At 38.0% G+C, this 27,882-nt stretch overlaps 1 protein-coding gene across 15 annotated transcripts in view; it reads left to right on the plus strand.

Moving 5' to 3' along the window:
• Nucleotides 1–27,882, plus strand: part of JAKMIP1 (janus kinase and microtubule interacting protein 1) — a 228,824-nt gene that overhangs the window by 144,506 nt on the left and 56,436 nt on the right. For 7 of the 15 annotated variants that reach the window (XM_048302975.1, XM_048302968.1, XM_048302973.1 and 4 more), the window contains exons 2-12: nt 2,668–2,819; nt 4,112–4,250; nt 6,063–6,770; nt 10,771–10,885; nt 11,629–11,753; nt 12,125–14,347; nt 15,112–15,213; nt 16,989–17,135; nt 21,539–21,715; nt 23,918–23,974; nt 24,379–24,561. In XM_048302975.1, the coding sequence (XP_048158932.1) occupies nt 4,113–4,250; nt 6,063–6,770; nt 10,771–10,885; nt 11,629–11,753; nt 12,125–14,347; nt 15,112–15,213; nt 16,989–17,135; nt 21,539–21,715; nt 23,918–23,974; nt 24,379–24,561 (3,975 nt within the window). In that variant the 5' untranslated portion in view covers nt 2,668–2,819; nt 4,112. Of the gene's footprint in view, nt 1–1,272; nt 1,448–2,667; nt 2,820–3,518; nt 3,606–4,111; nt 4,251–6,062; nt 6,771–10,770; nt 10,886–11,628; nt 11,754–12,124; nt 14,348–15,111; nt 15,214–16,988; nt 17,136–21,538; nt 21,716–23,917; nt 23,975–24,378; nt 24,562–27,882 lie in introns of those variants that run through there. The other 8 variants (XM_048302987.1, XM_048302986.1, XM_048302990.1 and 5 more) reach the window with 6 other exon arrangements.

The following is a 27,882-nucleotide window of genomic DNA, read 5'->3' on the forward strand; positions in this document are numbered from 1 at the left end:
ACATTGTAATTTACATGTGATGGTTTTCTTGAGGAAACTGGCTGATGGGGCTGACATTTTCCATTGCATTTATGATGGTTTTTTTCAGCACTGAGCTAGTGGAGTTTGTACTTTTGGAAAATGGAGTATAGTATTACAGTCTTACTATCTGTTCTATATTGGTATTTACTATAGAGCTGGGAATGGGTACAGTGTGTTAACAGGGTGTTCAGGCTTTGGAATAGGCTGTCCAGGGAACTGGTGCAATCACCATCCCTGGAAGTGTTCATAGGTGTGTGGATGTGGCTCTTGGGGACATGGTCTAGTGCTGGACTTGGCAGTGCTGTGTTAGTGGTTGGTCTTGATGATTTTACAGGTCTCTTCCAACCTTAGTGATTCTATTATTCTGTGATTCAGTCCATACAAGATGATGGGCCTGATGTTCCCTTTTTGTGACACAGCTTTCAAATCATCTGTCCCAGCTATATAGGTGAAGAAGGAAACTGTAAGTTTCTCAGTTGTAACAGCTTTCCTGGTGTCAGGCTAGTTGAAAATTATATTAATTTGGCTTCCACTGTAAATTATTAATGAGAAAAGTACCAATGGTCACTATTACTGTATATGGCTTTTGAAGTGCTGTTCAGGGATGACCATTGTCACAAAACAGGATGTCTATTCCATTTACAAATAATAGGTACAGACAAAATATTATGTCTCAAGGAACTCTAAATTGAAGATACTGTTCCATTTGGGAAATTACACCATCCAGGGGAGAGCCATAATTATGTTAACATGTCTCAGGGATGCATGGTCTCTGAGAAGGTAAGTCTGGAGATCACAAAGAGGTGTGAACTTTGTTGTCCACATGAATTTACTCTTTGATATCTATCCGCACTTGAAGCTTTTAAGTATCCTGGCTTCTTAAGGGACTGAGGAGTGGCTGAATCACTTCAGCTTGAGGTCCTTGTGTGGCTGACATAAGGCTGGTGAGTTGATATAATAGACCAAAATTGTAAAACTTTATGTAACTGACCGAACCTGTGAATGGCACATAGCAAAACATCAAAACATGAGGTGATAAGAAAAAAAACCCCTGCATTTTTAAAATTCTTTTGCACTGATTTTGTGCCATTTTCTACTCCTCAGTATCAAAAATGTTACTTTTATCTTCTTTGCACTGTAGATTCAGCATTTGTCTACAAAAAAAAAAAAAAAAAGAAAAACAACAAAAAAAGAAATAGTAATTGCATTATTTCCTTGGTAATAAATCCAAACTCTGTGGTTGAATTCCAGTTACAGATCCAATTCCAAATCAACACAAATGTAGTACAGTCAAAGGCATTTCACAGGTGCCAGCTGGTGGAGGTTTAACCCAGATGACAGCTAGGCACCATGCAGCCACTCAGCCACTCACTCACTTCCCCCAGTCCCTCCCCTGACCAATGAGGAGGACAATGAGAAAGAAAAGGTAAATCTCTTGGTTTGAGATACAAACAGTTTAATAATTGAGACAAAATGTTACTATAATAATATGCTAATGCTAATAATTGTAATTATAAGGGGAGAGAGAGAGAATTTAACAGGATCCAAGAGAAACGAGCATGCTTCACACTACAGTTTCTCACCACCTGCTGACCAATGCCCAGCCAGTTCCTGAACAGCAATCAGTCCCTTTCTGGGTGATTCCCCCCAGTTTATACACTGAGCATGAAGCTCTGTGGTAGGGAATATCCCTTTGGACAGTTTGGATCAGCTGTCCCAGCCATGGTCCCTCCCAGCTCCTTGTGCAGCTCCTCACTGGCAGAGCGTGAGCCACTGAAAAGTCTTTGACTTAGGGTGAGCACTACTGAGCAACAGCCAAAACATCAGCGTGTTATCAACAGTATTCTCATCCTGAATCCAAAACACAGTGCTGTGCCAGCTTCTAAGGAAAAAATTACCTCTGTCCCAGCAGAAACCAGGACACAGTTACAGGACTATACTTACTGGAGTGAGTTTCTGAAGAATTTTTAGATCTGTGACTAAAAGAGGCAAAAGAAAAGAACCAGACTTAGCTTGCCTTCTTAAGCCCAAATTTGAAAATTTCCTTCACGTATGGTTTCATAACATGTCAAAGGTGAAGTAGATATAAGCAAAATACTGCATGCAGAATTCCAGAGTACCAGTTAGATAAACTGAATATTTTCTCTGAAATAGTTATAGAATGCCTTTTGGATAGAAAATACCCTCTTTTTAGTCTTCTGTCTTGAAGCAATAATGTAATAGATTTATCCAAAATAAACACACTCAGTTCTATGAATTCCCATATTTAGTAGAAAATTATTCTCTTTTCAAAACTTTGATACCTAATTCCTTTATTAATTAGTCTAACTGAATCTTTTATGGGGATCTCATGTTGTGAATGGCAACTCCCTTCATGCATGTTAATAGGGCTAATGAAATGAGACTTTCTCATAAATAATAAATTTGTTCAGAATCAAGAAGGACTGTTCATTTGATCATCAGAGGCTTAGACTCTGTCATTGCATGCTCTGTAGTACATTGAGAACCTAATTTGGACCTTTTTTCATCATGGAGCCTATATCTGGAAGAGAACAAGAATTTTGTTACTGTATTAGAATGCCCAGTAACGAAGGATTTGCTGTTCCGAATTTTAATGTTAAAATTGCTACTTCCTGGGTTTTCCAGCAATTAGAAGGTGCAAGCACACCTGATGAAAAAGTAAAAGGTGCTGGAGAAGAGAATTTGAACCTCAGAATAAAAGAGCTGGAAAAGTCAGAGCAAAAACTGAAAGGTGTTCTAGAGGACTACGTGGAGTCAGATTCCATCCTAAGAAATAGGTAAATAAAAGGGGGGTTTGCATTAAAATTTATTATGTGACAGATGTACTCTTCATTTTGCCCTTGCTGTCAAATGATTCATGCAGAAACAGCAAAAAGAAAGACTTTATGTGTTTTTAAAGTGTCAGAGAAGATGCATGTGTGTTTTGTATAGCTGTCAGAATAGAAATGCAATAATAATTTTTTAACAATTATTATTTAAGTATGATTTACAGCATGGTCTAAAATATTGTTCCAAATAACCAGACAGCTTTCTTAGAAAGTTTCATTCTTAAATATTCACATGGTATAAATTCTGTTTGTAAAGCGTATCCCTCTCCTTTGAAAATAAGATATAATTTGGAATTTTATGTTGTAAAAAAAGTTCCTTGTTTCAGAAAGCTTCATCTACTTTAATGTGTTAATGCTAATCATTTCAGTAGATGAAGGTGCCATTAAGCACTAGTTATACATTTGGCTAGAATGATAAGGTTTTGATAGTCAGGAACAGCACTGTTTTAAAGAAAGTCAGAGTTAAAAAGGATAGGAAATATAAATGGCATTAAAACAATTATTTGTATAATTTTTAATTGCTTTGAATTCATCAGGAATTTTGCCAGAAATATTTAATATTTGGCTTTTTGTCAAAATAAAAATTTTTTTTTTAAAGATCATCATATCACACTTCATAATTTGATACTAGCATTTTACTACCAACAGGCAAAGCAAACCTGTATTTTGTCAAAATCCATCTTTGTGGACAAAGTCAATACAATTATGCACTGTAGGTTTCGGTACCCACTGAAGGTATGTTACAAGTAAGGTATTTTCACTTCAGTCCCTAAAACATAGGTACTTGTAGGTTACCCATTATGTTAATTTTGATGGGAAGCATTTACTGTCATAAAGTTTGAACTCACTGACTGTGAACCTACCCTAATCCTATGATCAGGTACATGCAGACACTGAAGTGTTGTGGTTGTCTTTATGCTAAGTTGTTACTCCATGTAGCATGCCAAACTCCATTGAACAAAAATCTTGTAAATGTGTTTGCTTATGGTATTCTTAATAAGTCAGCAGAAAGGTCTCATCTTTAACAATTTTGACAGTCTCCAGCATAATGTGCTAACACCAGTAGACTTGTTAAGAATTAAGTGTTTGTTATATTAGTGATCAAAAATTTGTTACTATTTTATTTTTGGGAGACAAATACAAAAATAAAGATAAATTGATGCATCGCTTGTGACAGCTTATCTATCTGGAACTGTACTGTGGTATTTGCTTAGCAAAAATGTTCATTCTCACTATCACAGGATGAAGGAGCTGGAACTGTCACACAAAGCACTTCTTGTGATGATTGACCAACTCAACGTGAAGCTGAACCAGGTTGAAAATGCCCATGTGCGCATTAAAGGGAAACTGCGAGACATTCAGGGGGACCTGATCAGCTTGGTGAGGGGGCTATTGTTGCAAATGATCTGGTTTGTTTTCTCTTTGTGGTAGTAATTTATAAGTCGACCTCATCTCCAATGACCTCTGTTTTTAAGCAATAAATGGTCTCAGCCTTTCTCTTTTTCTACAGCTAAAGAAACCAGAAGAATTTTTGGTTTTTTTTTTTCCCTGCGGATTTCTATTTATCTATTGTTTTTGACAGCATTGCTGTTATTTCTCTCATTTGGGCCCTTGATGTTTTAAATTTATGCTCCCTCTTCTTTCTTTCTCCCTAGAACCCGCTCAGTGTACTCCTTCTTAGGTCAGAGTTTATCTTTCTAGCCCCATACAACAGGCATTTTTACCTAGTTTGCTCACTGGATGGATTCATGAAAATGGAGAGGAAATGAAAGTTTTTCAAGAACAGTCTTCAGTGAAACATTGTCTTTCGATTATGTTTATCACAAGATATACTTTCATTTTTTCAGCATTTTAGGTCAAAGTTTAATTCTCTGACAGGACACTAGTACTGTGTGGCAAGACTCACAAGAATGAAGAATAGTCTTTGATTCTGTAATTAAAAGTAAAATGTATTTTTCAAGACTTGGGAAGGTTAGACATATATTCTCATCAAGAGTTAACAAAACAAAGTATTAGCCCACATCTACCTGACATTTCAGCCTAGTGTTCCTTCTGACCAGTCCTTGCCTGTGAATGCCTCTGACAGGAAAGTACTGATGATCAAAATGACTCATCTAAAGAAGTCCTTGAAAAAAACAAAGTCATTCTTTCATGCCTCTGTGCCTTCAGTCGTGCTTCGAAGTTGCTGCAATGTCCCTGTGATACTGGTGGCTCTTACTCTGCTCAAAGCAAGGGCAGTACAGGACTCATGAAAGCCTCTTCTGCCTTTCATTGGCATCTTTCACCTCAGTAAGTCTCTGTGTTCAAACACACTGCAGTGCAAATGAAGATACCAAAGTTTTTCTCAAACTGTTTCAAAAGGCATCTGTTCCTTTCTCCTTTTTCAGGAGGCTCATAAGAGGAGCTGACAGATGACAGGTGTGGTGAAGAGCAAAGGGCAAAATCTTGAGCTCTGGAAAGTGTGTGCCCTGTTTTCTAAAACAGAACCACAGCTTCTCTGCCTGTACCACCCCAGTGCTACAGTACTCAGTGTTAAGGATCTGTTACTGCATGAATCAGAGCTGGATATATGAATTAACAGTTCTAAGGTTTATTTTGATTTAATATGTAGGTTTTTTTGTCTGTTTCCTACTGAGATGAATTTCTACTTATGTTGATGCCTTGAGGTGGCCACCTAGAACAGAGGCTAGACAAGAATAAGGGAATAAAGGTAGATATTTATTTGAAGGGCCTTCAAAGGTACACCCTGGGCAGTCAAAAGGCTACACCCAAGATGGACCCTGGATCACAGGTTTTTCACACTTTTATAAGTTTGGTTCATTTGCATATCAGGGTTAATTCTCCCATTATAATTTCAGTTCATGATGTAATTATCCCAAGTTTGCCACCCCCCCTTCTCTAGGCTTTAGTTTACACATTTTGGGGCCTGGTGTCCTTGAAGAGCAAACCTAGAGAGGTTTGTTATGTCTAACCAGCATGAGAGAACAGCAGCTAACAGGCCACATGAAACTTCAGAGTTACCCACTAAGCAGCACAGGATTTGAAAAATATAAAAGTTAAAACCTAAGGCATCAATGTCATTCCTGAATTTTCAGAAAACAGGGGCAAAATTATCACTAAATTAAGCAAAATTATAAGGGAAGAAGATACTTAATATTAAGATGTTAACCATACATGTCACTGAAATTATAGGTTGAAAACCAAAAGAAGTCAGAGAAGAAGCAGAAGGAAAAATTGCATTGGCTTCAGGAACAGCTGAAGACAAAAGAAGATGAAATAAAAAGCCAGTCAGAATACTTTGAGCACTACAAACAAAGGCAGAGACAACAGACAGCAGTACTGAGAAAAAGGGACTGTTACCTTCAGGGTGAGGTATCTAGGCTGGAAAAGCAAGTCCGAGATCTTAATGCCCATATTGCTCTTTTGACATCTGAGTTAGAAGAGGGAATGGTGCAGCACCTCCAGCAGAAGCTGCAGTCAGTGTGCAGTGGGACTCAGGGCTGTAAACACCCTGGCGTGGAAGAAATGGAATGGAAGACTTGTACTGAAAATGCGGAGCATGATGTGAAGAGGCACTGTGAGGCATTTCAGCAAAACCTGAAGTTCTTGAGGGAAAAAGAAGAGGACACTAGAAGAGAACAGGCAGACCTGCTGACTGAACTGCAGTGCTCTCAGGACACTGAAGACTTTCTCAGAACAAAATTGGAAGAATCTCACCATCATGTCTATAGTTTAAAATTACCTGAAATCAAACTACAGGAAAAAGTGGAAGAGCTTTTAGATGGAAACAGAACTTCAGAAGATCAAGGTAGTGTGAAGTTGAAAAAAAAGAAAGAAAAATACCCAGAACTTAAAAGATTGGCAGAAGGGGACAGCCGTGTTAACGTGGTAAGCCAACTGGTAAGTAAAAATAATGCAAAATGTAATTAGTTTTTATCTTTGTATCACCCTGGATTACACCTGTCATTAGATGTGCAGTCAAGGCTATGTGAAAGGCTTTATCCCACCTGATTTTTTTTTCCTTATTTTTGTTTATTCATTGGTACTTCCCACTTTGTCTTTCACACCCAGTGGAATTAGTAGTTGGAGCTTCATTGCATCAAAGCTTTTGTTAGGTGCACATGGAGGACACTCAAACCTTTTTTCCTTAAGCTTTTAAGTGATATGCTCACGGCAGAAGGTCTCAGTTGGCACTAAAAGTAGAGCCCAGGAGAACTTCTGGGATCTGTCTTGTGGGCACCATTTAGTGGAGGAGGACACATATGGTTGGATGAGTTTTTGCATGTTATTCATGCCCAAATGCTGGAGCAAAAAGTACACTTGACAATAAATCTTGTCTATGAGATTTTCTGGATAATGGTAAACAAGGGAAGATGGATGCAGCGTTTGTGACCGGGAGTGAGCTGAGATAGTCAATGGTTTGCAGCTCTGTAGCACTGTGATATGCCCTGAACACACTGAATAGGACTTGTTTGCTTCAAGCACTTCACTCCAGCACTGCATGGGAAAGCTCTGCTCATGCTGTAATATGGCATTCAGCTTCTGCCAATTCATTTTGCTGACAAGGAACAATTCTTTTCACAGAGTGGACTCAAACAAAGTTTTATTCTTCATGCACTGAGGTGGAGGGTATTTTTATTCTGAGACTTTATTTAAAGTGAAATCAGCCAAGCCTCACACTCATTCAGACAGATTGTGACCTGATATCCCAAGAATTCTCCTGATTTTAACTGCAGTTAACCAAGAGGTAGTGGGCATGAACAAAACCCTTTCATATAGGAGGTCAGTCAGACTGTGAGTACTTCCAGAACTGGGAGAAGCTAGAGAGGATCTTGTATCCGTAAAGCTAGAGGAAATAAAGACAAATTTTTTAACCTGGTGGTGGAATGCACCTTTGCAGGCCTGGTGATTTTATACCATTAGTGGTTTTACAGTCCCAAAGCAGTGAGCTCCAGGAGGTTTTCTCTGAGAGTGGTGAGATCATCCAGCAGTAATCAGCAGCACGTGGGTGACCTCTGTGGAGAGCTCAGAAGTTGCACCTCACCCCATGTGTCTCTGTAGCTGCCCCGAGGTGGCAGAAAGACCAACTGCTTACCCTGATCCATTGCTATAGTTATTTTAAATAGTCTATTCACTTTTCCTTGGGAATGAAGAATACTGTTTAAAAATATTTTAAGATACTTCTCAAGGGTCTTGCACTGAGTTGTAAACAGGTACAACAAACAAATGTACTATGAGGGGACTGCAGAGCTGAAATCAAGAGGAGTGAGGGCTTTCAGAGCCAGAGAAGAAGTAGTGAAGAATTGCAATTGGTTTGATAAAATTGAGAAAAGAAGAACAAAAATGTTGGGTTATTTGAAGGTGTGAAAGCAAGATACATAACTGTCTAATTGCCTGAGACCAATCCAAGAAGTCTTCAAGAAAAAGACTCTTTCTATGCTGTACTCTAATAAAAGCCTATTTTTTTCTCTACATGAAGTTTTCTAACCATTTCTTTTCTAAGCATTAATTTACATTTCTTATGTCATAGGAGGTTAGAGTCTCAGTTACCCAATCTTTGGTATAAATGAACAGGCCATAATTTGTGTTTACTTTAAATACTGTGTATAGCATCAGCAGCATCAAATCTTGTGCCTTCTGCATTTCTGGTTGTCTCTTCCTCCTCTTTTGGTACTACAAATACACTTGCATTTTTCTAGTAGAAAGTGACTTGACATAGCAGGGAAAAAATTTCAATATCTGTGATAAAAGGAGGAGGGAGACATCTGGTGTTTTTCTGTAAAACTGAAAAGGGTTTTTCCCCCTTATCTGGAGTTTTACTGGCACCTATTAAAATAGAATTTCTCAGTCTCATCGCCTCAGTCTTGTAGTATTTAAGCCAAAATAGTTACAAGAAAAATCCTATTTAAGCTCATCATACTCCATCAACAGCTATAAAAATGAAAAATTGTGTGCAATACAAGAAAGATTTTTGGGCTGTTAGTTTCCTAGAAAACTGCTTGTATAATATTTCTCAGTGAAAGAGCAAATGGCATCATTTGCCTATTTCACAGCCAGGAAAAAATTAGTTTGTGAAGACAGGCTTATCACACTCCTGTGAAATACACACAGTACGAGATTTCTCAGTAAATACCATGTCACTCAAATACCAATCACATCAGTTATTTTTAAAGACTAGCCTTAGTCATTACTGCATCTTCATCAGTAATACCAGATCCAATTAGACTGAGCTCCAAGAGGTGAACTGCATCTCGTGGTGGAATGTAGTCACATAAATCTTGTAGAAAATTTGAATTTCCAATCTCAGTATCAGAATCCTGTCTGCGATGTTCCAATTGCAGTATATGCCTGAATGAGAAGTGAACACACAGGAGAAAGCAGCTTGTTACATGTGGCTGTGTGTTGACTTACCAGTTTCTAGATGTGAGCATTAGGGGGCCTGTTGAAGGTGAAGGAAAAGTATGGAACACCAAGCAATGCATCTTTCTGCAGCTTTCACATGACAGCTGAGGTCTTGATTTTTCAGTGTGATGTTCTGCCATCCAAGCATTGTATCTTATACATCATTTCGAGTAACTTTCTTTTGACAGTACCCACATATCAATCAAGAGTTGATCTCTGTGAAGAAATAAAGGAAGAGGTGCAGGAAAGGAATGATTGTGTTCCAAGGAATTGGCATTAGTTTCAAACAGGTTGCCCAGAGATGTTGTGGATGCCCTCCCCCTGGGAGTGTTCAAGACCAGGTTGGATGGGGCCTGAGCAACCTGGTATAGTGGAAGGTGTCCTTGCTCCTGACTGAGGGGTTGTAACTATGACCTTTAGATGACCTTTAAGGTACTTTTCAACCCAAACCATTCTATTATTTGATATTACTGAGAAAATAAGGGAAGAAATCTTGGAAGTGTGGTAGTTTCCACTTAAGCTGTGTCTCTTAATCAACATCTTTTAATAGAGCACAACATTGAGGCAACTGACTTGGGTTGAAATAAAAATCTCACTGGGGATCCTGTGGGAAATCAGCAGCCTTTTCTGACTCACTACGAACTGAAGACTTGGAAGTCATTGCCTATCCCATCCATATGTAATTTTAAAACCGTAGCTCAGTGCAAAGGGACCAGATTTATTTTCTGCTGGCGTTTGATGCAGAGCAGTGCAGGAAGACAAAAGTGCCTGTGTTGGCTTGGTTTCTGTGGTGTAGCTGTTTTGGTTACCATCTCAATGATGTGTTTTGTTGAGACAATCAAATCTGATTCTTCTGTTCACTGAAAATGAGCACAGTGCATGTGAAATGTGATCTGCTATTATCAAGCAATAGGGGTATCTGTTTTGCATCAGGAAGTGTCAAATTCAGTCAGGGACTCAAGATGAATGTCAAGAGCAGAATATGAAATTTGCAATTAAATCATGAATGGAAAAATAAAAGTCTTGTTTGGAATGATTGTTCAGCTTTGAGTTCTTCCAACTTAGGAACAATTGTCTTTTTAGCAGGGCGCTGAACTATTAGTCTCATTCCCTACTTGATGGGACTTTGTTTTATCTTTGCTGATGACCTTTGTTGATTTAGTCACTGTTCCACCTGTGATCTGACATACTACATGCTTATGACTCATATTTTCTTCCTTAATGCTTTATAAAGTATGAAGGGGAAAACTAGGGGAAAATTTACAACTACAACATTTACTGGAAAATGTTGAAATAAGAAAATGGTATAAAACAATAGAAGTTCTAATGAAATAATAGGTCTTTTGAATGTAAAATAGCAGAGGAAATTTATGTGCCTGGTTTTCATATCACAGACACCACATGTGTATATATATATATATATATATCTGTATATATATATATATATATATATTCTGTGGGGTTTTTTTTTCTTCTCCTCCCCCTCTTCCCTCTTAAGAATGGAGATCTAATTCAGGATGAAGTTCAGAATCTGAAATGGAGAGCAGTCTTGGATTCACTCAGAAGCAGAGCTACTCAAACTCCAGTTGTGCTGCTACATGATAAAGAGTCTGGTATACAAAGAAATCAGTTTTTGCTTTCATTTCTGTGCAATAAAGTGAAGATGATTTCATTGGGTTGTGCATGACTTAGAATGTGTAAACTCTTCGAAAATCCTCCTCATCTGTAAACTGTATCTGAGGAAGGTGAAACAATAACTGTTTGCCACCATTCACATAATGAGCTTTTGCAAGAAATCTTGGAACTTTCAGAGGTGAGGGGGTACTTTGTATGTCCTGGATGAAGCATAGTATTTGGGAATTCTGTGCAGCAGTCAGATTTGCTGTTCAGACCAAACAACGTGAAGGTTCTGATGCTGGAAAATTATATCAGGTAAATTCTTCCAGCATTAATTAATGGGAATTTTGTAGCAAATTTTAGTGCATGTAAATGCAGACCTGCACTGAATAATTTTAACCTGTAAGTTTAATCTATAAGTTTTCACCTGCCCACTGTAATGAAGTGTGTTTTCCATTTCTAAATGCTTTGGGAACTGGGAACCATGAACCCTAAATAAAACTTACTTTAGACTTCAATATTTATGGGTTTTTATGAAGCTTGTTTTCTTGTTTAACATCGTGCTTGTATCTGTATCACTCACTTGTTGTGTATGCTGCTGGTAGAGAAGGTAATTTTGAGCATACTCTCACTAAAATATTTTTCTGTTCAAAACATCTGCTCAGATGGTTTTGGGTTTTTTTTTTGTGTAACTGTCTGGGGAGAGACATTACATTTGTCCTGTGCTTTATCACGACAGAAACACCAGCCTGTACTTGTGATGGACTAAAGAAGATGGAGGAGCTACCAGAAGAACCTGGACCAGTTTTGGAATGCAGTTCCAGTGCCTTTGTGAAACTTGCTGGTCTACCTGAGGCTGAGCAGGTGAGAAGAAAAGTTACTGCTGTTCTTGCTATCTTTGTGCACAGGGAGCATGTGAAATTGGGGAGAAAATGAAGAGTTGGTGTATTTAAAGGTGAATATAAAAACAGCTTTAAATCATGGCCACTACAGATGCTTTACAAGGTGTATACAGGTGTGCACTAAGAAAATGATTGAAGTACTCATACCTAATTTGTAACATTACTCTTGTTGCAAGTCTTTAAATAATTTGAAAACTCTTTGTATGGAAATGGCTTTTTCTCATCAATTTGTAATCAAGTATTTTATGAATGAAGTAAAAAACAAATTATGATTAGCAGCACACTTTAGTATATATTTTTCAGTTTGAAACATTTCTCATTTGCTATCACCAGGTCACTCTTGGACCACAGAGGGCAAGTACTCTAGAAGGGAGTTTCACTTTGCTCAGGTGTACCCCAAGTCATCATGCAGCAGGGCTGCTTCCCCCTTGTTCTGCAAAGTTCTCTATCAATGAGACAATTAAGGAAACCAAGGATGAAGAAACCTTTTTTCTCTTGAAGACACAAAGTATAACTCTACCAGTGAAGACATTCCCTGCTTCTGTGGTTGAAGCCCTAATGAGGAAGAAGCTCCAGCTGACCTGGTTTGAACTTGGAAGATGCCACACAGCAGCTTTCACCTCTGTGAAGAAAGTGAGGAGTTTGAGTTTCTGTGAGGCAAATACTGATCTTTGGTCTGATGGCCTTTGCATTGTTGCAAAAGGAGGATTTTATGACAAAGCTCCTGAACTTCTTCATGCAAAGTTGCCTTCCGCTGTGGCTGAAATTTTTCCATCGTCTCTAGAAGGATGCAACATGGAAAAACATTGGGGAAACATGCAAATTCTGCCAAAAAGCATAAGTGAAAATATATGTCTGGATAAAGATTTTGATGATGAAAAGTATCACCAAAAAATCTTTACAGGGAGAGCTAAAAGAGAAGAAATACAGAATGACAAAGCCCAACAACAACAGCTGACCTGTGATCTTGAGGAAAGTCCTAAAGTTTTCCCCAAAACTGAATTATTCAGGCCTGGGAAGCAAGGAGTGGAAGCTAAAGAGAATCTCTGTAGCACACAGATTGCCCAAAGTTTCTCTGTTGCTTTTAAAGACTTTAAAAAGTGTTTTGAAGGGAGTCCTGAACAAGTGGATGAAGAAAATATCTCAGAAAACTGCATCCCTGATGTGAATAGCAGATGCAATGGAGAAGACTTAACTGAAATGGAAGAGAAGGAAAAGCAGGCTCAGAAACCAACTCACCAAACAAGGCCCTCCAGTAATATTGGCCTGAAAAAAATGAAAGACCAGACTTTGAAACTGTGTGAACCAAATGAGGAGAATTTCTCGTGTCAAAAAATAGCTGCTAAAAACATGCAACATGCATACTCTCAGAAATTTTTTTGGTCAGATGAAAAGAGGTATCCACTAAACTTACTGTTTCCTCTGCAAGAGAGGGCTGTGTGCTTAAGAAAACTATTCCTACCAGGGAACACTTTTTATGAGTGTTTCTGTCATCTGTCATCGCTGGAAGCTGGAAATGAATGTAATGTGAAAATATCTGTACTGGAAAAAGCAGTGGCTGCATGTTCTCAGAGGATATTTCTGCTGATGCAAGAGAATGAAAATTACTCCAAAAAAGTCTGCATATTACAACAGGAGAATGACAGATATGCTCAGATGATGCGTGCCCTGGAAGAGGAGATGGATGCATATTTTCAATACGTTTTAGCAGTAGATGAGGCTAACATTGTTTCATTCCAAAACTTAATTAATAAGAAAGAAGTTGCTGGTGGATGTTATAATAACTTTACAGAAGAAAACACCATGACCCCAGGAACATTTTTAGTTGAAACTTTCCCTAAGAATCTCTCATATGTTGAAGAGAAAAATAGGAATTCTGAAAAGGACTCATTGACAATTGCATCAAATAAACTTCACGGGAGTGTTCTATCCCTGAATGGAAGGAAAATGAGGTATTTCCAGCTGCTTTCTGACCTAAAAGAAGAGAGAAGCAGATGCTTCAAAGAAATGGCTAAATTATTACAAGACAATGAAAACTATGTAGCAAAATGTAATGAATTAGTACAGGAGAGAGAGAAAAATTTACAAAGAATAGCTCTTTCAGAAGGTGAAAAAGAAACTTTGTTGGGACATTTGGCAGAGATAAAGTGTGAGCAAGACAAATATAGGATCTTAGTTTCAGAACTCCAAGATTGCAAAACTAGCTGTTATCAAACCATTTCTGATTTACAGGAGGAAAAATGTGTACTGAAAAGAGAGATAGACAGAATCAAGCAAGAAACTTCAGAACAGCTTGAGGAATTTCAGAAAGCAAATGCAAACTTTATTTTAGAAAATAAAAATTTGAAAGAATTAATGTCTTCTTTAGGTTTCACCTGTGAAGAGCTGAGAAAAGAGAAAAGTATAGGAACAAAGAAAAATACAGTAAAACTAAAAGAAGGAAGTCAACAACATGGTCTTAAGCCAAAGAAAGTTGGAACAGCATGTAGTGTAACACAAACTGAAGAACAGGGAGTTCTGCCTATAGATCCTTCAGATTATTCCCCTGGGAAAAAGGTAAATACTAACAGTAAGGAATGTTATCGAGCACGATCTTCTAAAGAAAGGGAGATACCAATGTTATTTGGAGGGCAAAGCTGAATTGCCTTTGTGATGGAGGAAACTTTGTAACCTCTAACGTGAGCTGAGGTGATAAAGTTAACTTTGAAATAGAAGGCAAAATGCCAGAAAGGGGTTTTTTTGGAATGTTGTATTAGAGAATGTTAAAGTGATACAGCAATCTACAAAGTCAAAAATAATACTTAAAAGACTGCACTGTTCAGGCTTTTAAAAATTTTTTTATCTTACTGCAAGAGTAAAAGCTTTTCCAAGAAGCTTTTATTCTACCACAAGTTCTCCTAACAGAAGGAAACTTGTTATAATGGTGAAAAAATCATGTCTTGGTGAAAAGTGTGCACATGTTCATTTACTAATTTTTATTCTGATTTGGTCTAATTTTTTTATTGTTTTGATGCATATGAAACATATGTCTAAAGACAGGATCTTCACTCGTGCTGGATTTCACATCCATGTTTTTCCTTTGTAGTCAGGTAGCTTACACCACAGTGAATTTCTGTGGAGATTACTATGCACTTATAAATGCAGAATTACTACTTCAGTTGAGAATAGTCAACAGAGAAATATTTATATGTAATATGTTGATTTTATGCAATTTTTTTAGTAATTTTGGAGAAAACCATATGTTGTTCTATAAACAACATTCTATAAATGTGCCATTTTGTACAGGTGAGAAGAATCATCATGTCTTTTTGTCTATCCAGGGCATCATCTTTGAAAGCTACAGTATGATGAAAGAGCAAGTTAGAAAGGCAGAAGAGGAGCTAAAAGTACAGCAAAAGGAATTAGAAAAGTCAAAAAAAGAGGTAACCTTCTACTCTGATGTACGTCTGAGGAGCAAATTTGGTTTTGCTTGTGTTTTCTAACACGGCTGTCTTCTTTCTGCCAGGCTTTAACACTTTTGCAAAACAGGAAAGTCTCTGATCTGCAGAACCAAAATGTTCCCCTGATCTTTGAGTGATGAATAGCACAGTCACTTAGAACATAAAGTGAAGCTGCATTCCTGCAGGACACTGTGGCAGGGGCTGAGTGTCCTGACACAGGCACACACAACAACCTGCCTACTCTGGCCATCTCTGGGCAGGCTGCTTCCCTCTACATCACTGAGAATAAGCAGGAGGAGAAGGCAGCAGAAGCACTGAGGGTTACTGCAAACCTGAATTGAAAGTAGTTTTTGAATGAGAAGCTAGATCCTGTGCAGCCTGGCGCTGTCAGGCCTTTGCCATATCCAGAGGCACTGCCCGACATGCTGCCCCTTCTCTCCACACCAAGTCCAGCACCACCTACTTGGAGACTTGTTTGGATGGGGTAGTTCTGTGCCTCTCTCGAGTAAATCTGCACTTTTGACTCCATCTGAGGAAGCTTTCAGTGTTGTGCCTTTCCAAATGCACTAGATATTCACATTCCTATTTTTTATTAGTCAATCTCCACTCTATGCACGTCTAAGCAGAATGTATTGTTTTTATGGCAAGTATATATTTATAGGGCTGTAACAGGCATCACTCACACTCCCTGTGGACAAACCATTGGCAGCCAACATGTGTGTTGACTATGTAAAAGAAAAATAGCAATAGGGTTTTCATGGTGGTTGTACAAAATTACTGTCCTTTGACAACTGCTTTATAAGACTTCCCAGCTTTCAGGTGAGGCAGCTGGAATAAAGGGATGGATTTGGATGACTGTTGGATGTTTAGGCAAGGACTTCTGACCTTGTCTTTTGAACATGAAGATATAGTTTTACTTTTGTTTCTTTTGTAAAATCCAATTAACTTGGGTCCTTCTAATCCTTTTGTGTGTTATACAGAAGTTGTGTGTTACAATACTTTCCTCAGTTTACTTAAAATAATGTGGAACCTTTGCTTCAGAAGGGAGGAAAAAATGATCTATCATATGAAGGAGAGATTGCTGTCAGGTGACCAGCAGAGCTATTGAGGGGCTTGTTTGTGATTTTTGGTTTGGGTTTGCTTTTGTTTTTAAAGCTACAGTTAATGTGTGTAAGTGGAATAAAGACACCCTAGAAAGAATTAAAAGGTGAACACAGGGAGGGCTTTTTTTCCCCTTCTTTTCATTTTTCATTTTTGACATTGTTGTTTTGCTTCTCATACTGAATCAAACACCGCATTGTGCCAGCTACTAAGGAGAAAATTAACTCTGTCCCAGCTGAAACCAGGAAACATTCCTCAAGAAAAACTTTTTCCCCTACCCAGCTAATAAAAACTTACTTTCACTTTGCTCTGAGGGCTTTCAAAGATGTAATCTCTGAAATCATGTTTGTATACACCACTGCTTTTTTAAACTTTATTCAAAATATTCATGGTACCTTCACATTTAGAATAAATCTAAATACTATTTTTCGCATAGAGCTAGTGAGATATTCTATAGGATGTCCTTCTAAAATTGCATTAATTTCTTATGATAATATTGTAGTGTATTGTATAATTCCATTTAATTTAATCAGTTTATAACAGTCCAAAAGTTATGATGTAGAGAGCAGCCTCAAATCTGTGGTTGTAAGCTGGTATTGAAAAATGATACCACTGCTGGACTAATTATACTCAGTAATTTTTGTTCTTCCTGTTAGGCTCAGAAGTGGTACAGAGAACTTGGTTTCGCTGAAACAAGGTACGAAGAAATGAAAACTTGTTTGACACAGGCTCTCTCAGAATTAGATTGCCTTAAGCAAGAAGTTGGGGACAAAATGCAGGGAAAGCAGCACTGCAAACCAGTGGTATGTATGTAAATGGAATGGAGAAATGCATGTTCCTTGGGAGGGAGTGTTGTGGCTGAAGAAACACCCATTAGTGTTCTTGGGAATAGGTTTGAAGCAAGTGTACAGCCTCTCTAGCCACTGGAAACTTAAAAGTGAGCAGATGTTTTACAAGGTAGACCATCTGTCTGCAGAATAGTCCAGAGTCATGGGCATTATAAACACCTCACTTTTTTGTTTAGGAGGGCTCTTGTTCTGCTCTCTTGAGCCAAAGTAATTTTCAGGTGGCCTTAATGAAAGGTCTTGGAGGAGTCTCCAGTGTTCCCAGTGTTTGGCCTTTTTGCCCTGATTTCAGGCCTTGTAGCCCTGATTGCTGGATTTGGAGCAAAATGACACTGTGAACAGATGGTGTGGATTAAAGTCAAAGTCTTTAATGGGCACATGTGGCCCAAATATGTGTCCCCAAAATCCAGGATATCTTTCTGTCTCACTAGAATGCATTTATATCACAGAAATTCTGGTTTTGCTGTAAATTAAACATTTTTTAAATTTCCGGTGGTTCTCTGTCTTGATACAGGTTTATGTTTTCCACCAAAATAAAGTGTTCTATGTAAAGATTTTTAGTTACTGAATAATCTTCTGGAAGCAGCTTTTATCAAGACTTTTCAGCTAACCCTGAAATTATTTCTGTCCTCCTTAACTGGTAAGCTGCACAGAAGAAATATGCAATTTCTACTAGCTGGAAAAGTACATTTGTAGCAATCTACAATACTTGCAAATTCATTTTGAGCAGGTTGGATAGATATGACTTTGGAAGAAAATAGAAACAAATTCTGGAAAGTATAAGGATTCTGAGATCAGTTCCACTGCCTAAATGTCACAGTTTACCCCAGTTAAAGGTCTTAGGGCATCCTGGCTGAGGGTGTAGTTGGCCACCTGGAAGTCCTAGGCAGTTACTTCATGGTCGCTTGTACACCCTATATGGCACTTAGGGCTGGTGTTTAGACAGCTGAATTCTGACTGTTAAACGAAAAAGAAGTACAGATTTTTCATGTCATTGTGATGTATTGGCATGTAGCATCCTAATACAGTAGAATCTATTTCAAGCAAGAAGAAACTCCCAAATTGTTTGAAAATAAAAAGAAACGTGTCACTTGTTTTGTTTAAGCTAGTTAAGATTTTGGGTGCACTTTTGGGAAATGGAGCTTTAATCCTTTTGTTTGGGGATAGTCTGGGGCAATTATTGTGGATTCTATTGGTCAATAAAGTAAGATGTTAATTATTTCTGTGACTCACATGAGAATAAAATTCATCAACCTTTGGCAGGATGTTTTTACACTGGAAAATGTGCAGGTCAGCCTTTTGCTGAAAAACCCTGTCACTTTTAAATCCCTCCAACAACTAATGTTTTCAAATTAGTGTTTATTGATCAGTAGTATATATTTATGCAATACTGTGATGCTGTTTGATTTAGGTCTGACTTCTTCATCCAATTGAATTACTTGTAGGGTTAGTGTCAAAGTTTTGAGTACATGTGTCTCATTCCAGGGTCAAAGATGCAGTCCATGTACATCACAGAACTGGGTTTATCCTTCAGTTGCACTGTTTGGTGGCAGAACTAATTACCTGCATAACTCAAGTCCATTATGTTTTAACCAAACAATATTGATTTTATTGGCACAATTTAGTGAGTAGTATGATAGAAAATAGAGTAGATATAGTTTAACAAAGGTCAAATTTATTTCAATAATTCACTTTTAAAATAAACTTTTTAATATACACCAAGCTGTTGATAGTGGGTTTGTGTGAGGTGTTAAAATATGAGCTAAGATTTTCTAGATTGAAAAAACAAGACTTTTTGCCACAAAAAGGACCATGATCTACTTTTCTAGCATCATTTTACTTCCTGAGGGCAGTTTTGTTGACTGGCAATCCGGTTTTTGTTTTCAGTTACTTGCCACCCTTGTCCAAAACTGTTTTTCACTCTGCAAAATTATTAATAAACTCTTGCGCAGTAAATCACAGTAATTGATGAATTTTCCTGTTCTAAACTTCATTCTTCTGGAAGACCTCTGTCTGCAATGCTTTAAAGAAGTGAAGATGTGAGCACTCTGGGTCTTTGGGATATGCTGTGTTCTGAGTGTGTCTTTTAGGACTTTTAACATGTCTTACGTTCTACAGTCCCTGATGCCCAGGGATCCTAGTTCTCGCCTGAGACTCCATAAGGCTGTCATGGTGTTATTCATTGCAAGTAAAAGAGAGCTAAGATAATATATTTGAAGCTTACTGCTCGGACTCTATTTCAGTGAAGCTGCGAACAGGTGAAATACACTTTAGCCTAGGAGTATTTGGGTGAGTTTTCTGGGGTGTTGAGGTGGCCTTCTGAGTAGTGGTGCTGTGGCTGAATTTAAGAGAAATATGGGGGTGAGCAGGAAGGGGGCAAGGTAATATCTACAGCTTTAAAAATTAATAGAAGAATTTTGCATGAAATGCACACAGTAAATAAGGTGCCAGGCTTCCCCAGTGAACCCCTGATGACTGTCACAGCCTGTAGCAAATAGGTCATATTCCTCATTTTCTCACTGAGTTTTCAGACAAGCACAATTCACACAACAAGAGCAAGATGCTGTTTTTATTTTTAATATTTAGGCACCAACTTCAAAGACTAGTGGTCTTGCCAGGTTTTACAAGAATGCAGTGTGTTAAATGCTGTGTTTTGGGCTTAGTTATCCTTTGGTTATTTCCCAGTCCCAGCTGCTGAGTCCTTCATCCTTCTGGAGCTTGACTAGATAACCTATGGTCACTGCAAACTGGGGCATCTGACAGAGTGCTCATATATAAATCTTGTATGCATCATTTGTGCTTTGAAACTACAGAAAAGTGCTAGCAGGTCAGCAAAATGCAAAAGGAAAGAGGGAACTTTTCTCTGTCTCTAACCTTCATGCAAATGTTTTATTTCCCCGCCTTTTTTTCCATAAGTAAAGGAGTTAGGGAGTGTTTCCCTTTTGGTTTTAACATCCTTTTTTTGTGGGGGAGAGAAGATGAGGAAAATACCATGTCATGGACTCATTCTCAGGCTTTTGTCCCTGCAGCCCTGGTCTAATACATCTTGATGTGTCCAGCAGTTCCCATTGTTCTCTTGACACAAGAGGGAGCCAAAAAGTTTGGTACAAAGCATTCAACATGCTCCAGTGGTGTGCACAGAAGACTTGCTTCATATGAGGAAGAACAGTGTCATATTTCTGTTTTTCTCTGTGTTGCAGTGATGTGTTGCAGGCAGAGTGATGTGATCTACAATTCAGTTTGCTGTTTCCTATGGAATGGTGCCTTCAGTGTGTTGTAGTCAAGGGTGTCAAAGCCAGAAAGGCTGTCAGAAAGCCTGGGAAGAATTTACTGTGGTGGTGTACAGCAGGGCTGAGTATTAGCTCCTCTCTCAGTTGTATCAATGTTTGTAACCATTAAAACCAAGCCATCATTCTGTTTTGTCAGAAAGTTATATGGTTTTACCACAGTATATGGGTCTGACTATAATTTTTAGCTTAATCTTTTAGACTGTGTACTGTATTATCAGAAATCTTTACCAGCTGTGTGTACCAACTCAATTTTTTTTTTAATATAATAGCATAAATGTTTGTCAGGATACTTCCTTCTCCTTCCAATTTTCCTCATTCTAAATCTATAAGTTTAATCTGGCAGTGTCACTTCTAGGAACTGAGCTTATGATGCTGACCATCAATCTAGAGCTCTCACTAATCCTTTCAATCTAAGTGCATGAAATTGGAAGCAAAGAAATCAGAGAGTGGGGGAGGAGGAGTTAAATTCAGAAGTTTCTCTTTCAACTTCTTCTGTATCACTATTATTACATTTTAATGTAAAAACCATTTTATTTTAAAGTATTATAGAAATTTAAACTTAAAATCTGATCAGTGTTATTAATAATCTTCCAGAGCAAATATATATTTGGGAGAGAAATTATCTCTCTGAGATAAATATATGTAGAAGAACAAGAGGCATATTATATAGCTTCTTGTTGAAGCAGGAGACTGGGAACTTTTGAGGTTTTTTCTTACTCACTATGTGACCACAGGTTGGTCACTTAATCTGTCTTTGCCCAGTTTCCCATTTATTAAATTATTACAATACAAATATTTACCTTGAAGAAATGTTGTGAAAATCCAATTCCATACCTGCTCTCACAGGGGTCAAGTACTCCTTACATATAAAGAGTTTAAGGTTAGTGCAAAATATTAGTGCTAATATGTTCATGAAGTTTTGGAATCATACATTTTATATCAGCTTACTTCTTTTTGATGTACAAGGTAGGTAGTTATATTGATTGAGAAGTTTTGTGGTATAAAACATGATTAAGAATATTTTTGTTGTTTTATACACCTAAATTGAAAATCTGTGTATTTTCTCTCTAGCCTGTGTACACATTGAAGGATGCCCAGGAAAAAGAGGTGAATAAAATAGCCAGTAAGAGATTAGAGCAGCAAGTGTTGACCTTGAAAGCCCAGCTCAGGGACCAGGCTGCATTACAAAATCAGTTTCATGACTTGCAGAATGAAGTGGAACTCCTTCAGGCTCAGCTATGTGAAAAGGTATCATAAAGTCGTTTTCTGTGTGCTTAAATGTGAGCTTAGATGTCAGATTCTACATCTTTCTTTTCAAAGGGGAAAAGCAAAATAGTCTTCTTTCCTGGGAATGAATATGAGGATAATTAAATGGTTTCCAGGTATATAAAAGTACCCCTGACTTCAGAGAAATAAGTAAAAGATGTAAACTGCCTGAGTGATCCATGTTATGAAAAAATGATAGATGATCATGAAAGTTCAGTCTCTGCTCTGATTAATCCCCATAGTGTAATGCAAGCAAAGTGATGCTGAAATTCTCTACAGAGCCACCTCCTTGGCTTAAATTGTCAGGATTTTTAACATTCTTGACTCTGTTGTTCCACTTTATCAGATTATGAAACACCAAGCTAGTGACAGAATTTTGATAGAGTTTTTCCTGACTTTTTTTGTTCATCTGCTAGGGGTACACATGAAGAGTTTCAGTAACACATTTTCAGATAGGTGTGTGGGTTGGATTTTTGTCATAGTTATTCTGGTGAGAACCCCCATGTATGCACAAGTGTACTTACACAAGCAGTTTTCACACTTGTGTACTAATTTCACCTGACAAACCAGAGCAGGTGCATTAAGATTTGCAAAGCTGCTGCCTTACAGTGTGACAGCAAAGCTGCTTCTGTAAGTGTGACTGCAGCTACTGAACTCTTGGGTGGAAACAAATTCCTCCTAGGACTTATTTCCCATTGATTTTCTTTCCTATTGGGAACTGTATTTTGGAAAGGGATGATAGTTACAGTGTGAGCCAAATTGGAATTGCCCATCAGACTCTGAAACAGCTAGTAAATGGCATGTTCTCAATAGTGCTCTTTGTTCTTCATAGCCTGATACAAGTAGAACATGCTTCTCCTCTGTCTCTACTCTGAAATACAAGAGATTTTTGTCTTCTCTCTACTGGGAGCAAGTTTCATTCTACTTTCTCCACAGTAGATCCATCTTTTTACAATTTCGGTTTTTGTTTGTTTGTTTGGTGGTGGTGGTGGTTTTGTTTTGTTTTTCCTAGCCTCATCATGTGCTGTGGTTTGCTCTAAACCAGCCCTGTAAAGAGGGTTAGTGGCTTCTCTCAGGTATGGATTAGGGGATGCCTCTTAGAAGAATGGTGCTGGTAAAATGAAACTGTTTTGTAGTGTCTGGTGTGATATCAGATGGTAGGTGAGTAAAGGGTGAGACATGCTGTCCATATAAATAGAAAAATCTTAATTGTTCTATTGCATCTTCAAAATATGTTGCTCCCTGCCTCATCAAGAATTGAATGTCTCCAGTGCAGGGACCTACTGCCAGATCTTTTTTGTTCCCCCAGTGCTAGTGCAATGTAAAGACATGTTTTCCCTGTCCTGCCTGCTCTGATTCCTCCCAAGCCCACAGTTTATTAGCTGAGGACCATGTGATCTTTTTCAGCATAACTGAATTCTCATAAAAGTTTTTTAATGAGGCATATAATATATTTACTGTAAACTTTGCAGAAATGTAAATTTTCAGGCAAAATGAATGCAAAGAATCTGTACTTTATTGTCAAAAATACTGTAATGATTCATAATGGTAATGGATTTTTCTTGGCAAGATACTGTATTTTTTATGCATAATCAGACAAAAGGGTTATCATCAGTAGATTTTAATCATAAGGTACAGACTAAGTCATCTGGCCCACCCTGCTTCACCTACTAATAGAGGACATGTATCAGCTGTGTCAGAGTAGAAGGTTGTTGATGTTCACTTTTCAGAGTGGAATATACATGCAGAAAATTTCTTCTCTCTTCTCTAATTTTACAATATAATATTGATAATGAAAGTGAAAATTTTCCCCCAAAGACTGTTTTGAAAGATTCACAGAGTAAATATGAACATGAGTGCATGATGAAGGATACCAAGTCTTTACTGTGATGTTGGTTTGATGAAGTAACCTCACTGATATAAGGCTCCATCTAAGAACATCCAAAAGCCTTTCTTAATTTTTAAGACCAATGCTAATGTGAGTAGGGCAGTGTTTGTATGCCAGAGCCTATCTGTGTGCAACCAGCTCCTTACAGTGATTCATCTTGTTTGTGATAGAGGGTCACACAGATATGCAAAGTGTACACCTCAGAGTCAGGTCTAAAACAGATATCAAAAAACTGCTAGAGTATTTTAAAGTGCTTCTTGGATAAATTGATACAGGATATTTTTCAAATCTTTCAGGAGAAAGAACTACAGAAGAGAAAGTCTGAAGTGAAGCTGACATTAGCTCCTCTGAAGGTAGTGTGTTTCCCTGAACACTGATTTGGGACCTACACAAGGTGTATCCCTTTGCTTCCAGGCTTCTGTGCCTGTGACTGCTTCTGTAGTTGTCCCTGATTAGCTGGGTGCTACTGGGCTTCACCTTAGGCAAGAGCTCACTGACATTATTGCAAGGTTGCTCTTCAGCCTGTCAAAAGGGGGATCTTGCTCATGGAAAGGGAACATCTCTTTCCAGTTTATCTGTGCACATGTACTGCTCTTGAAGGTGCAGAGGCACCTAATGATGTAGAGACATAGGAATGCAATCTATAGCTTTGGGTCAAAACGTGTGGAATTTCAGATCAGACACAAAATATAAACTTGCAGTCTCAGCAGTGAGTGAAATCACAGAACCATAGAATGTTTGTGTTCATGCCACACAGGCTAAGCTGGCTTGCCTCACCCAAAAGTGCCAGGAAAGGAACAGCTTCATTAGGAGAATGCATGGCAAATTCCAGAGGCAAGGAATTATTAACTCTGCATTTGATGAAGAGGTGAAAAACTTGGTGGATGACATGACCCTGGCAGAGTACATAGTTGCTTTTACACCAGTGTGTGATCAAGAGGTAAGTGCTTGTCCTTCCTCGTAGGTTCCTCATGTTTCCACTATTGAACTAAGTGGTGGTTTTCAAAGTGTTTAGTGAGACTCAGTGTGTAATTATAAAATATATTTCATTGCTTATTATAAATATTGCTTCTGACAAATCAGTGGAGTTGGCCATTTTACTGTTGTAGGCAGGGTTTAAATTTCAGGAGCTTATAGCAAAGTGCATCAGTGTTCCATGAAAGAAACACTCCCCTGACATTTTGACTAAGTATCTGATGGATAATGCAGCACATATTTCCCGATTTTATTTTAAATGTGAATTTTGCATTTTTTTCCTGCACAATGCATTGTTTCAGATTTGTGAAGAAGTCAGGAAAAAAAATATCAACAGTCAATTATTTTAAGACTTAAGTCAACTCAGTGGACATTTGTATTGGAAAGGGAGTTAGTCACTTGTGTTTCTCTGGCAAGGCAAAAGTGGGATAGTCGGTTTCACACCTGATTCTGTTCAATATTGTCATTAATATTTTGGATGGTGGGAATAAACTTCCTAATTTTGGAGTAGCACCTTAAGTAGATTCTTAAGGACAGGAATCTCAGTCTGGAAACCTGAAGAAACAGGAATTCCCTTGCAGTGCTTCAGTAGCCACCAACAAGTTCTTTTTTCCTTTTAATTTTCTGTTTCTTATTATTTTTTAAAAAGCCTGCAAAAGTACCCAAACAATATTTGGTAATATTTGTGTCAAGTGCACTCAAGTAGAATCTTTGGTTAAAATAGGGGAAGGGGGAGGAAATACTGTGTGTTACACATTTGTATAATACAGTGTGCTTGTCACAGCAGGACACAGAATATTGGTTCATACTATATATTGTACTTCAGCTATCACAGTGCACTGCAAAATGAATACATAAAAATAATGTATCTTAATGACACTTCACATTTTCACCAGCAAAAGATGCTCAAAATGGGCATATATTATAGTAAATCCGCTGGGCTATTTTTCTGATTATTTTGTGGTTTTGCACACTGAGTGGTATTCTGTATCACATTTATAGTGCTTATTCTTACAGTGTTACTAAGTGTTGCACGCTATCACTCAGACATACTTATTTTTGTGGCAAGAGCCAATTTAACTGCATGTTAAGGAGAAGGTGGATTGATTCCTGGTTGCAGGATGGGACAGGACTCTGTGTCTGGCTGTGTCTCCTTTGAGTACCTCACATGTGGGACCACTACTGCCTCACCCAAGCTCCCACTGCGCAGGAGTGTTTTATGTGACTGTGGCCAGGAACTCATCTGTCAGAAGGGAGATGGTGCTCCACTACTTTCAGACATTTTCTCAGACATGGCTGTGATAGATGAGCGTTAATAAAGCTTTCCAACGCAATAAATATCAAAATACTGTTCACATTCACACTGTCTCCCTCAATGTTCAATTATCACACAACTTAGCAGGTTCAACAAGAGAGGATGAGATTGAATCTATATTCTGATATCCAGTGAACTTATCTGCAGCATGGAGCCCCACATCAAATTCCCTGCTTTGATAGATATTTATCTGTTCATACTAACTGGAGCACAGACCCCTTCCCATGGTGTCCAGCACCATAGTGGCCAGAGGTCTCACTTAGGCTCAGGCACAAATGGGATTCAAGTCTGGGGTTTTTTATCATGCAGAGAACAGACTGGGTCTTACTGGGCATCTTGACACTGAGCTTAAGGCCCTTCTGATCTGTGATAAGTAGTTCCATATGTAACAGGGAGAAACCTTCCTGCCAAGGAAGTTGTATGTTCCCATGAAAAATGTGTTATTTCTTGCATCAGGTTTCCAATGGAAAACACGTCAATGAAAATATGTCCATGTTTCACTACTACTAATTTAATAATGATGACAATAAAAAAAAAAAAGAGAGAGAGACTGTTTCATATTCATGTGATACATTCCTTTGGTTTAAAAGATCTTGTACTGAATTCTGTAGACATATGTTGAAGTGAACTGACTTTTCATCTCGGAAGTTTCGTTTCTTGCTTTCAACTCTTATTCTCACTGGACTTCACATCTAAGATTCCAGAGCTATGCCCAACATCCACTTATATAAAATTCCTTTGAAAGCTCATTCCTTCCCCTCAGTTTTTTACTTCTACATCATTCCTAACGTATGAATTCCACTATACAAAACCTGATTTGAATTCTACTATACAAAACCTGGTGGATGGCTTTTTTTTTTTTCCTTTTTTTTTTTTTCCCCTTCTTAAATTAAAGATTTGCAATCAGCTTTATTCATTACTGGACCCAGTAAGAAATAGAAGCCTGTCACATATTGGCATCAGACCTCTGTGCCTTGACTTACTGATGAATTTCATCTCAAAGTTTGCAGTGATGCATGAAGAGCTGATCCAGAGCCCTTTGAAAGGAATGGGGACTCTGTATTCAATTCAGTGCCTGGCCTTTTGTAGTTCAGTAAAATCTTTGAGTCATGTTCTCAGAGAAAAAATTTGTTTATAGTTCTATTAAGAACTCTTCATTTTTTCTTTTTCATCTCTACATGGAATTACATGTGGAGGGGATAGAGCTGCCCCAGCTGAGTGCTAGGATGCCTCAGCTTCTGTTGGAGACTTATGGGCATCACCAAGTTACTTGTGCTTACAAGCCAAAGCAAACCAGTTCTTTGCTTATTCAGGACACAATGGATGGTTGGTCATTTCCTTTTGTTGCCAGAAGTATTTTCTCCCTAATGTTCATCCCAATTAAAATACTAAACCATGAAGACAGTGTTATGCAAAACCCACCATCTTTGGAGCTTCTCTTCAGACTTCACTTTCAACATTCAAGGCTCTGTTCTCAGACATGATAAATCCCTGTTGTCCCTATGGCTTTATTTTGCTGACTAACTCAAGACTTCCATCAGTTCAGTTTAGCAGAGCAGCACGTATTTTGAGGCTTGTCATTCTTGATTATTTTCACAGCCCAGCATTAAATTCAAATGTTTGTGAGTGAGAAATAAAATTTGCTTGAATCATGTAGTATCTCATGATTTTGTTCCAGCAGTGCACTCTTCAGTGAAGTCAGATATTTGCTAGAGTAATATGTTCAGAAAAGACTTCTCTTAATAAGCCCATTTAAAGAGGACTAGATTTTGAATTAATTTTCGTCACCATAAAGCTGTACACCATGAAGCTCTTTATTTGTAATTTAGTTTAATTGATCAATTTAGTATAATTTAATTTAATTTTATCCTAATAAACATATATGATTGCACAAAAGGGATTTTATTTCAATTCTTTTTCATCCACCACCTATGTCACTGTGGTGAAAGCAAAAATTCTGTGCAGGATGGT

This window comes from Corvus hawaiiensis, chromosome 5 (assembly GCF_020740725.1).
Source record: "Corvus hawaiiensis isolate bCorHaw1 chromosome 5, bCorHaw1.pri.cur, whole genome shotgun sequence".
NCBI classification, from domain to species: domain Eukaryota; kingdom Metazoa; phylum Chordata; class Aves; order Passeriformes; family Corvidae; genus Corvus; species Corvus hawaiiensis.